Genomic DNA, 11,973 nt, shown 5'->3' on the forward strand with positions numbered 1-11,973 from the left:
ATACAATACTCATTTTACCAAAACATTGTAGTGAGCAAAAAATAAACACATAAAAATAAATATCGAAATAAATATACAATTTAATAATTTTTGGCTGAAGTAACTTTGCAAAATATATAAAATAGACATTTTTATAGCACGGTAGAAGCTTAAAATACTTATATATGAATTTATTTAAGCTTTACATTGATTATTTCACGATCCTGTATACAAAAGAAGCTTTATTTTATTTTGCTCGTCCATGTCTTATATTCTCAAATATTTTTATTATTTTATTTAATATAAGGTTCCTTTCACATATTCTTGACCTGCGAAGGTGCTTTCAATGTCAACCCCGAGACAGGGTTAAATCCTTTTGAAAAATTACTAATTTTTAAAAGAATGATATTTAAATAATATTTTGCTATTTTTATATAACATAATATTTAGAGAATATTAAAATAATTATTAATAATTCTAAAAAAATATAAATATTAGGAACAATATTCAAATATGAAATTTGTCACGTCAAAAATAAGATAATAAATTATTTTGTACATGAATAAATGCTTGAAGTTCAATGCCATCTATCTGCTAATATATATTTTTACAGAGTGATTAAGCTATTTTATTATGAACATTTATTCAAAATGAAATTTTACTTGTAATTTAAAATTAAAACATGTTAAAAATATAAAAATATTTAAAATATTATCTTTAAGAAGTTTCCACAAACATTCGAACTGATAAATCAATTTACTTTTGATTTATCTGTGCGATTGCGTAAATGTTGTACAATATTCTAAATGCTTCTACTATTACACATATTTACATATTTAATAAAAAATTATGTAAATCACCGAATATTCTCATATATATTTTATACAATTTCATAATTTTTAACGATGTCACTGACCTAGTGAAATAAATCAGACCTAACCTATCCCATATTCTATACATTGACTTCGAATTTATTTACCCCATGCCTGTGACCTACCACAACGGTATCTGGATTTAGTATCTTGCATATATTCTGTTTTTCTGCACAAACATATACACATAATAATATATTCTTCTCATATGTGTAAAAGGTAAATGCAGATAAAGATTTCAGATCAGCAACAAGACAAAACAAAAAGTTGCCAAAAAATGCGAGAAATGAACGCATACGAACGAAAGAGTTGAAAAAGATTCCGCACCGAAATGTTGATTTCGGTAATAAAATGAAAATGATAAAAAAGATTCACGCACGAAAAAATAAGTTGGTAAAAAAATGAAATTTTTAAGAACGAACATGGTAGGATTTGTGTGAAATGCACTTTGGTTCAAATCTCTTGGATGCATCTAACAGCTACGATAATATATGAAATTATATGAAAAAATGCATAAAAATATAAGGAATAATTATTGTAACAAAAATTAATATTTGTTCACTTTATCTTATTTTAATTACAACTGTGTAATATTCAAATTTGGAACATTTTTTTTGAATGCATGGATTTGATGTTTGAATTCAATTTCAAGGAATTTCAAAATTATGTGCTTGAAAAAAACATAAAAAATTTAATTATAATTTTTACCAATTATTTTACAATGATAAATTATGAGCTAGTATTTGTTCTCGAAAAAAAGAGTCGCCTCTACATGTATTTAATTTAAATTAATATTAAAATATTTTCACTGCATTAGAGATAATTTGAGATTTTGAATATATCTTGTTACAGCAAATGCATTTTTATAATAAAATATTTTTAATATAATAATTCTTGTATTTTTAAAGTTCAGAGTTAAGAAAGCAAAAGCAGCCTTTATTATTTGAAATTTTAAACAAAAATTTAATTTTTTTAATACAATTACAAGCAGATTATTATGAATTTAGATGTATTAGGCGAAATGAGGCTTATTTTTAGGACAAGACAGGACAAAATATTTTTTCGGCATGTCCTTGATTATGTGGATTTCTGGTGTCACGTATATCATATATATTATTTTATCATATATATATTATTTTTATTATTGAAATAAAATTCGTATTTGTTCGTAAATATTTTTTGCAAAATATTCCACATGATTCATTATTCATTCAAAACATGAATGAATGGCGCCAGATCTGACAATAAACGAGCTAGGTCCTAGGTCAACAACGCACATGTATTGTTCAATAATCTTACATTAGATCACAACAGATTTTCATTCGTGGCTTTTTTGTACTAATATTAGGTTTGTCACCAGAAATGTCAAGGATAATCTGCGCAATTTCCTAGTTGAATGCAAATTTCATACCAAAATTAAACCATTTTTGGACCAGTCATTAAAGAAAAACGGCTCTATTAGAAAATATTATATCAGAGCAGTTCTTAAAATTTATCTTAATTAAAAAAACATTTTGAAAAAACATTCCTGAAATAGAGTATTTTTGATAATTACTATTATATTATTTATATCAATTAAAACTGAATTTATCGGAAAACACCTGACCTAAACATGGATTTTCACAATATTCATTCACGGTATTTATTTATATTGCAGATTTGTTTACATCCTGGAAAAAATAAATGCGTAATATTTATTAACTTAACAATTTTGTTATTCTTTTTATTACGTATGCAAAATTCTTTAGAAGAGTAAATGACTCATTTTGAATTATAAACAAATATATTAAGGCAAAATACTTTAACTTAACTTGATTTTAATCAATAATTTAAATATCAATAAAATACAATTTTTATGCTCGTAATTGTATTTGAACTAATTATATACGAGTATAAAACTAAAACTAATTATTATGAAACAAAAAATATCCAGTTTATAAACAAAGTCGTATACTTCTGGCTGAAAACTAACATTAAAGTACAATTAAAAATTGATATAATATTTTATTAAATCTGACGCATTTTGCTATATCGTGACGATACTATTTTTGTATAATGATTATATCATTAAGTTATATTTTAACTAGGAACTGTTGAATATTTCTATTAAATAGTTTTCCAATTCTATTTCATGCATGAAATCTGTGGGTCATCTGAACTACAGATTGAAATCATAACGTAGCAACATCATTTGCTTTTGAAAATTCTAAATTTAGCTTAAGAAAACTATATTTTACACAGGAAATAATGCATTATTTATAACGTTAGTTATAATATTAAGTTAGTTTAGAAGTGGACGTAATGAGAAAAATTAAAAAAAAAACATAAAATATTTATTTTAATTCTGAAGCACTGAAATGATCAGAAACTTCATTGTTTGAATTCTGATGTTCTTTTGATTTTTGAATGAATATTTAATTTGTTAGATTTAAATTTTTTTGTTAATTGCATTTTTTTAAACTTTTTTTTATCAAAAGCATTGAGTAATATATAATGGTAATCAATTAAATTTGTATCAGGTTATTAAAAATTGTGCACTATATAATAATAATAAATGCTTATTGGTATTCATAAATGGATAGTAATATATACTATTAATAAATTAGAAATATATAAAAAATTTAAAAAAACTTAAAAAACGTATAAAGGTTGCGTTATAATATTTTATATAAATGCTTATAATTATAATGGTTTTATATTATTTTATATAATTTTTAATATCGTATTAAAAATGAGTCAAGTGCAAACTCAGTACGAATGGCAAATAAAATAATATTTGAAAATAATTTTTTGTTGTAAAATATTGAAGTTTACAAACAAAGGCCTATAAAGAGATAATTTTAACAATAATCATATAAATTTTTACTTTGTCAATATATACTATTTTTGGGATCCAAAATTCCTTCTTATCGACATCTTCATCCAAAATTACAAAGCCTTGGCGGTTTCATATATATATTTTTTTTAAATTACTTCATAAATAGAGAGAAATAAAGAAATTCTTAAATTGTCTTCAATGATAATTATCAGCCTTATAATTGGTTTTCATGTATTAATTGGACTTATCATGTCTAGAAACATTTTATTAAAATACTGATACTACAAACTACTACATACTGCATACATACACAATACAAATACTGATACTATACACTACTACATAATACTACATGCTACAAATGAGCCCCAAATTTTCCCGGAACATAATAATTTATTTTTTTGTTTTAAAATATTTCTACGTTTTGAGGACATGGTTTGTTTCCTTGTTCTGGAACTTTCAAGCATGGGATTTTTTTTTTTTTGAATAAACACTTACCAAAAATTTTATACAAGTCTATCAATAAAAACATAAAATGATTATTCATTTATTATTGATATTAATATAATATATTATATCAATTATTATTGTGGGCCATCTCTCCTGGTCTGGTTCTGCTCCGATCAGCAGAGGGACCAAAGATCGTGCCTATGTTGGGGTCTCGGACAAATTTTAGGTGGGGCCTATATAACAACCACAAACCAAAGGCAACGTAACACAACTCAAGAAACTCAGGTGTCGAATATACTTACTTATCATCGAACATTTATTTTAACTTTATACGTGCAAACGGTAGTGTTAACAAGTGCTACGAAATAGAAATTTGGGAAAAAATCAATTAAAAGTTAGAGCTTTTGGGGGGAGATGAGGATAGATTTTTGCGAGCTTTGGGTAAACCATTGATGCAGGACTTGTGTAATAATTGAACTGATTATATATAAAAAAAATATTTTTAAATTTAACACTTTAATAAATTTATATATAATATAAATATAAAAATTATATAAAATATTTGTTTATAAGTTTTCGAAATTTTATACCTGCTAGACTTGAGGTGCTTAATTATATTTTTTTAAATTGATGCACATCATTATTTCAAAATTATATTAAAATTCAAAATCATTCATAAAAAATTATATAATAATAAAAAGTATAATAGTCATTAAACTAAAAGTGGTCAAAAACAGTCATATTTATTATTGTTTACTTTATTACTCATATATAATATTTTTTTATAAAAAAAATAATTTAAATTTCTAACAAGCATTCAAATCAGCGAAACAGTTATCATAATCTACTTAATGGATATTGATTGACTTCATAAAATTAAAACAATTCTATTTACTTTGAAGAAATTGATCTATTTTATTAAATGTAACTAAAAGTTACTTTAAAAATCATAATTAATTCTCAGCTAAAAAATAACAATAAAAACAAGAGCACAAATTGAGCTTTTTGGATCTAATCTATAAGTGATTATTTTATAATTTTAGAAGATAATGAAGTTTAAATAAAAATTTAAAATAATATAAATAATATAAGTAATAACTGCAGACATATTTGAAAATATAAATATTTTAATATTGAAATAATTTACATTGTAATTAACGTATAATATTCAATAGATTCACCTAAAAGTATTTACCATATATTTTGTAAATATATAATTTCGAATAAAAATAATTCTGAAATAATAGTAATTCATAGCGACTTATAAATTAAAAGATAATTTTAAGGATTTTTTTTCCAAAAAATTATCAATATAAATTATGTTACTTCTATGTGTACTAGGTACGTTTGGGACTGCAAATAATTAAATTAATTAAACTAGAACTATTTTAACCAAAAGTTTACAAGTGTTTCAAAGGAGAAATCAACATTCAATATTCAACATTCAACATTCAACATTCAACATTCAACAATCAACACTCAACAAAAAAAATTTTTTACTCCAAAATAATAATTCATATATCATTTACCATTATGATTGAGGCAGATTTATACAGCAGATCCAACATCTCGCAAAGACGAGACGCCAAAGAGATCATCAAAGAATTTGCTCCCAGAATTCATTGGAGTCTTAATGGTCGTGATACTTTACTAGATATAGGATGTGGTACAGGAGATGTCACTGTAGATTTTGTGGTTCCTATAATGCCAAAAGACTACGAAAGGATAGTCGGGGGTGATTTGTCCACCGAAATGATTGAGTATGCAAAAAGGCGCTACGCTGCGATGCCCAGGTTGGAATTCAGGACGATGGATGTGGGCAAGGATGCCCTCTGTAAGCAGATCAAGGAGAGGTTCCATCATGTGACTTCCTTTTATTGTTTGCACTGGGTGCAGAATCAAAAGTAAGATGAAAAAAATATTAACTAGTTGAAAGTTGCCTGAACTTCCCGCTTAAAAAATGAGATTTGATATTCAGCTAATGTTGAACTGACAATTTGACAATAATTTATTGGCTTTTACTAAAAAATAACCTATGCGATTTCCAATTGATGTATTTCAAACATTTGAAATTGCATATATTATATTAATTTGTTTAACTCATTTTATTTCATTCATATGAACGTAAACTGTAATCAGTAGCTATCTACGAAACACCACACATAACTTACATATGCTTATATAGGCATAGATTCTGACTAGAATCACTTACGCAGCGAAATCTTAAACTTCGATGAATTTTTATAATTCAGCTGCTTATCGTAGCCCTACTTTATAAAAAAAAAAAATTTTAAGTATTTTACTTAAGTGTGGACGGTAACTGTAATCAGTAGCTACCCACGAAACACCACACATTACTTACATATGTTTACATAAGCATAGATTCTGACTAGAATCACTTACGCAGCGTAATCTTAAACTTCGATGAATTTTTATAATTCAGCTGCTTATCGTAGCCCTACTTTATAAAAAAAAATAATTTTAAGTATTTTACTTAAGTGTGGACGTTAACTGTAATCAGTAGCTACCCACGAAACACTACACATAACTTACATATGTTTATATAGGCATAGATTCTGACTAGAATCACTTACGCAGCGAAATCTTAAACCTCGATGATTTTTTATAATTCAGCTGCTTATCGTAGCCCTACTTTATCAAAAAAAATAATTTTAAGTATTTTACTTAAGTGTGGACGTTAACTGTAATAAGTAGCTACCTAAGAAACACCACACATATGACTGCATACATATGAATATGAATTTAAATGCTATATAATTATGAAATAATGATTTTGTGTTTTTATGATTTTTATATCCTAAAATTTTACTCCTGCAGACTTATGAACAACATTCTCTCTCAATATATATTATAATTATCATAATAACAATAAAAGAACTTATAGAAATTATTATTTCTCTTACATCAGGAAGATATTTATTATCCAATGATCTTGAAACGACGCATCAATGGCCGTGTTGGTATTGAAGAGATTCAACTCTTATTAGATAAATCAATAAAAACAATAAAACTATGCCACTGACCTAGCACAAAACCCGAAGGCAGAGGCCACGATTTCATAATCTATATCAACTTTAAATTTATAAGAGGATTAATAACTCTTTTAAACTTGATTCATGTGATTTAATTATAACTTTCCACTCATAAGTAGTATAACAAATTATTTCAATTTTTGCATAAGTGATTTCCGATCTTGGGCGTAAATGACAATGAAGAAAATAAGCAAGGTTGAGATACTCAATGATAAATTTTATTTCTTTAAGTTAAATTGTGTTTTTCAAATTTTAATATTACAACATTGTCAAATTTTAATAAGAATAACATTTATACTTTCTAAGTACCAAAAAGTTATGCATAATTTTTATGTGGTTTGTGAAGATTCCTGCGTTAGTACCAGTTCTGGAATTTCTTCTCCCAGGGAAGATTCAGCATTATGGTCATATCTTTCCACTGTAAGAAGTAAAGTATAATCTCCAACAATCTCTCCATCTGGATCAGTCTCTGTACCAACACTTTGGGTTTCTACAACCCGATTTTCCATTTCCATTCTGACAACCTCATTAGCTGATGCAATTACATTTCTAGCCCTCTCGACTTGTTGTTCCATATATAGACGACTCTGATGTCTTCTCCGAGTTTCGTGCTCAACTGCTGGGATTTCATAATGGTGAAAAAAGTAAACCATTGAGTGTTCAATAAATAACCAGGATGCGGAGTAAGCCAAGTTGTTATACTGTCCATGAAACTTGTAATGATAAGCGTAGAAAAGGAAGTGGTACATGTAGAAGAATCTAACCCAGTATCTTTTAGAAACTGTAGTGTTGCAACAAATGTTGTCGAATTGGTCAGCAATCCATATTACGACTATAACGAAAAAACTAAGTGTGGAATTTTTGAAAAAATCGTACAATATCAACTCCATCCCCAGAAGTGCAAGAATTGCTGAAATCATGATGGAAAAGGGTATCGTGATCGGTGTGTTGTATTCCAAAACGTGCAATACGTCAACCAAGATTACGAAAAGTTGATGTTGAATAAATCTCAACAAAATTGATATAACAGCAGTAAAAAATAACATTAACATTAAAGCTACCACATAGGAAAAAGTTCCTCTCCACATTTTGTTGATCATAAAATATTCATCAGTGTTTGCATTTTTGATATAACCATTGGACCCATGGCTCCTTGCTACGTTTTTCAGGACGGACGTAAGGAAATCATCATATCCTAAATATTCTTCTATTAGGACACGTGACACAGTGCTTCCAAAACAATCGTCATTACTGGCATTGATAACAACACGTAGTACAGGGACATTGAATTTTTTTCGCAATTCATCGCTTAATCTCAACAATCCTTGCTCAATGGAATATTCGACTATGTGTTCACTTTTTAAGTTCTCTAGCAACAATTCGTTTATTATATTGGTCATATTTTGCAACACATTATTAGTATTATTACGAAAGCACGTGGTTTTCAAACCATGCGGATTCAGAGTATATCTGCTCCTGATTTTTGATGGATTTTTCTTAGTTTGAAACACTTTCATACACAAATCAGACAATTTTAGGTCACTGTCAGTTTCTTGTACATAAGATAAATCATCTGATAATTCCAATCGCAAAATACCAGTTTCTGGCCAATTTTTTACCACTGAATTCAAAGTTATTGCAGAATTTTTAGAGAATTGAAAGTGGATGTAAATGAGACTAAAGAAAGCCAGGAGAGCTTTTAGCAAAAGAAATATTTCTATTGTACGTCGCATAGTTTTTGGTATGGTTTTAGCGTACGTCATTGTTGCTCTCTGAAATATAGCTTGAAACAATCTGTCCCGCATATTAAATAAATATTCTCTATTATTATCAACATTTCTTGTTCGGTTTACACGATTTGCAATTGTTCTAGCTCGTCTTCGTCTATTACCTCGATGTGTACGCACAAGACCATGTCTTTCCAAGAAATTTTCATCAATGTCGTCCATCTTTCACTAACAATCTTTTACTGCGTAGTTTTTAGAAGTATCTTTTTTCAAATACATGAAATTTTAACCCAATGAGGAAAATATTTTAAATTATTAATAATTTATCAAGTTGATCGCATTTGTTATGTTTTTACTAATTGTGAAATGTCATTTACCAAATAAACAAATGAGTATTTTAACTTTTGACAATTATATTCGATATTTATTTTAAACCAAAACTAAGTCATTATACTGTAATTTTGAAATCATATGCAATATAGATTCTGTCAAAGATACTAATACGAAAATAATTTAACAAAGCCATTATTAATTGCTTAAGTGTTTTGTTTTTGATTTGTTTGGAAATTGAGCATCTAGTATGCAGGATAATTTTTAACACTTAAACAATTTTTTTTATAAATATTACTAATTTTATTTTAATGCTAATAACAATAATATATCTAACTATCGAATTGAATAAATAAAATCGATAAATCAACTTTTTTAAAATTGCAATATCAGTTACATCTCCTAAATAAAATTTGGTAACATTAGATAAAAATTAGAATAAATATATAATACAAAATGAAGGACAGTATATCCATTGAAATGATATCCTTATGATGATAATAAAATGAAATTTAAAATTACTATTATTTAAAATTATATAAAATTAAAATTTGTTACAAAAATATTAATGACTAATTAAAATATTCTTTACATTTTTAAGCATTTTTGATCAATTTGAAAAAAATAACAAATATGGCAATAGATATACATTATTTTATTTTATTAATTCATCAATTTTATCAATTCAATCAATTTAAAAAAAAATTCAAAGAAATATTGAATAATGGTACTTTTAATGGTCACACTGTTCATTATTTGTGTTATTGTTTCTTGATTTAAAAATTATGCAAAAATACTGGCTATTTTGTTAACAGTTGTAACTAAAATTAAAATAAATAAAATATTTTAATTTTTCTTCTAGAAGGGCAGCTAAAAACATCTACGACCTCCTTCTTCCCGGAGGCGACTGCCTCTTGGTTTTCCTTGCCCGGAATCCAATCTTCGACGTTTACCGGAGAATGGCTTCAAATCCTCGATGGGCTCCTTATATGAAGGATGCTGATCGATTTGTTTCACCATATCAGGACATTGAAAATCCCCACAAATTATTAAAACAACATCTAACTGATGCTGGATTCGAACAAATCCATTGCGAGACAAGAGACAGGGTGTTTGTTTTCGATGGAATCGATATTTTAAGCGGTAAGTAGAATTATAAAAAAACTAAAATAGACACAGAATAAAACTAAAAGTAATCGCTAAAATGTTACTATGAAGTATTTTGATGATTATTATTATTTATTCCTGTTCAGAATCTGTACGAGCAGTGGATCCTTTCAAATCTCGAATTCCAATTCACCAACATAACGAATATTTTCATGATTATTTTGAAATAGTCAGAAAAATGGGGTTTGTTGGAAAAACTGATAAAAATAATAACGAGTTTAAAGAAGATGATAGTTTAGATGGCGACATCAAGATCTATTCGCCATATACTTTACTTATTGCTCATGCAAGAAAATCATCACAAATAATAAAATAAATATAAGTTAAATATAATAAGTAGTTAAATCGGTCGCCAAAGGGATAAACAAGAATTATTATAATAAATTATTTTTAGTGACGTTATTTAATGTACTTATAAGTGCGTTAGTTATTAGTTCTATAAGATTTATTAACAAATACTATATATTAATTAATTATTAAATAATTAATTATAGTATATAATATTGATTTAAAATTAAAAAAAAATTTAATAGTTTACAAAATTAAATTTAAACAATATTAATTAAAATTTTCTAGTAAATTTTTGAATTAAATATATATGATATATTGAATAATATGAGCATTATAATCTAAAAATATATATATGGTGTATACCACAAAACTTCGTATTATAAATCTAGTTTTTAATATAATTAGATTAAATTTCTAAGAAAGAAAAAGTACAAATATTTATTTATTAATTTTGCTCAAGGCTAATCTAAAATTTAAATAATATTTGTCATGACAAAATATTTATATATTAATAACTCTAATTTATTTTTAATTATGACCTAATATATATTTATTCTTACTACTAACAGTATAACTGTGTTCTAGTATATATTATATTTATACATATGAATAAATATGATATTGTATGTTTTATTTATATATTTTTATAGAAAAAACGGTGACTTTTATACATGAACAGATTGGTTAAACGCGGTTAAAAAAGTGGGCACAAAATCATAAAATAAAACCACTTGTACAAAAATATATAAAAACATTAAATTTTAATTTTTTGAATAAAATTATTGAATTGAACATATTCCAAATTAAAAACAGGTGTCGCTACTATTTTTACGGTAGAAAACTGAACCCAGTGCATGAAATGATCTTGACTAATAGATACTTGTTGATTCCATTCGTTTTTCAGCAGCTTTTTTTCTGGTATTTTTTTCAAGCATAGGTAAATTTCATATTCACTAATCACATTCCGTATTGTTCGGTATCTCCTGCAGCAATTATATTGACGTCGTAGTTCAGTTCCACGTGCTGCTTTTCGCTAAACTGGTCCAGTCTTCAATGTACGTGTCAATTCGAAAGAATTGTCAATTCAATTAGATCTAGAAGGCACGGTCTACATCACCACGTTTTAGGAGGAATTAACTCTTAATTACCAATGATAATGGTCAGTTTTATTAAACTTTAAAAATTTGGAAAAATACAAACGTGGTATGAGACTGGCTGGCGATATTAAAATATTTATACATCTAAAGATAAAGAAGAGCTTCTAAACTGTGATAAAAATTATTGAA

General features: G+C 26.4%; 1 protein-coding gene across 1 annotated transcript; it reads left to right on the forward strand.

Moving 5' to 3' along the window:
• Nucleotides 1-5,650: 5,650 nt before the first annotated feature.
• On the forward strand, nt 5,651-10,749 carry LOC113366644 (juvenile hormone acid O-methyltransferase-like). The gene is made up of 3 exons (XM_026608282.1): nt 5,651-6,023; nt 10,092-10,372; nt 10,483-10,749. Exons 1-3 carry the CDS (start codon nt 5,653-5,655, stop codon nt 10,710-10,712), a joined length of 882 nt encoding a protein of 293 aa, XP_026464067.1. The 5' UTR covers nt 5,651-5,652; the 3' UTR covers nt 10,713-10,749.
• Nucleotides 10,750-11,973: the final 1,224 nt, after the last annotated feature.

This window comes from Ctenocephalides felis, unplaced genomic scaffold, assembly GCF_003426905.1.
Source record: "Ctenocephalides felis isolate EL2017-DRISC unplaced genomic scaffold, ASM342690v1 CF-g0.4_SCAFFOLD_01170, whole genome shotgun sequence".
Classification (NCBI taxonomy): Eukaryota; Metazoa; Arthropoda; class Insecta; order Siphonaptera; family Pulicidae; genus Ctenocephalides; species Ctenocephalides felis.

Coding starts and splice junctions, on each gene's coding strand:
- LOC113366644 (XM_026608282.1), top strand. CDS start 5,653: ATGATTGAGGCAGATTTATACAGCAGATCCAACATCTCGCAAAGACGA. Junction 6,024..10,091: donor CACTGGGTGCAGAATCAAAA/GTAAGATGAAAA, acceptor TTTTTCTTCTAG/AAGGGCAGCTAAAAACATCT. Junction 10,373..10,482: donor TGGAATCGATATTTTAAGCG/GTAAGTAGAATT, acceptor ATTCCTGTTCAG/AATCTGTACGAGCAGTGGAT.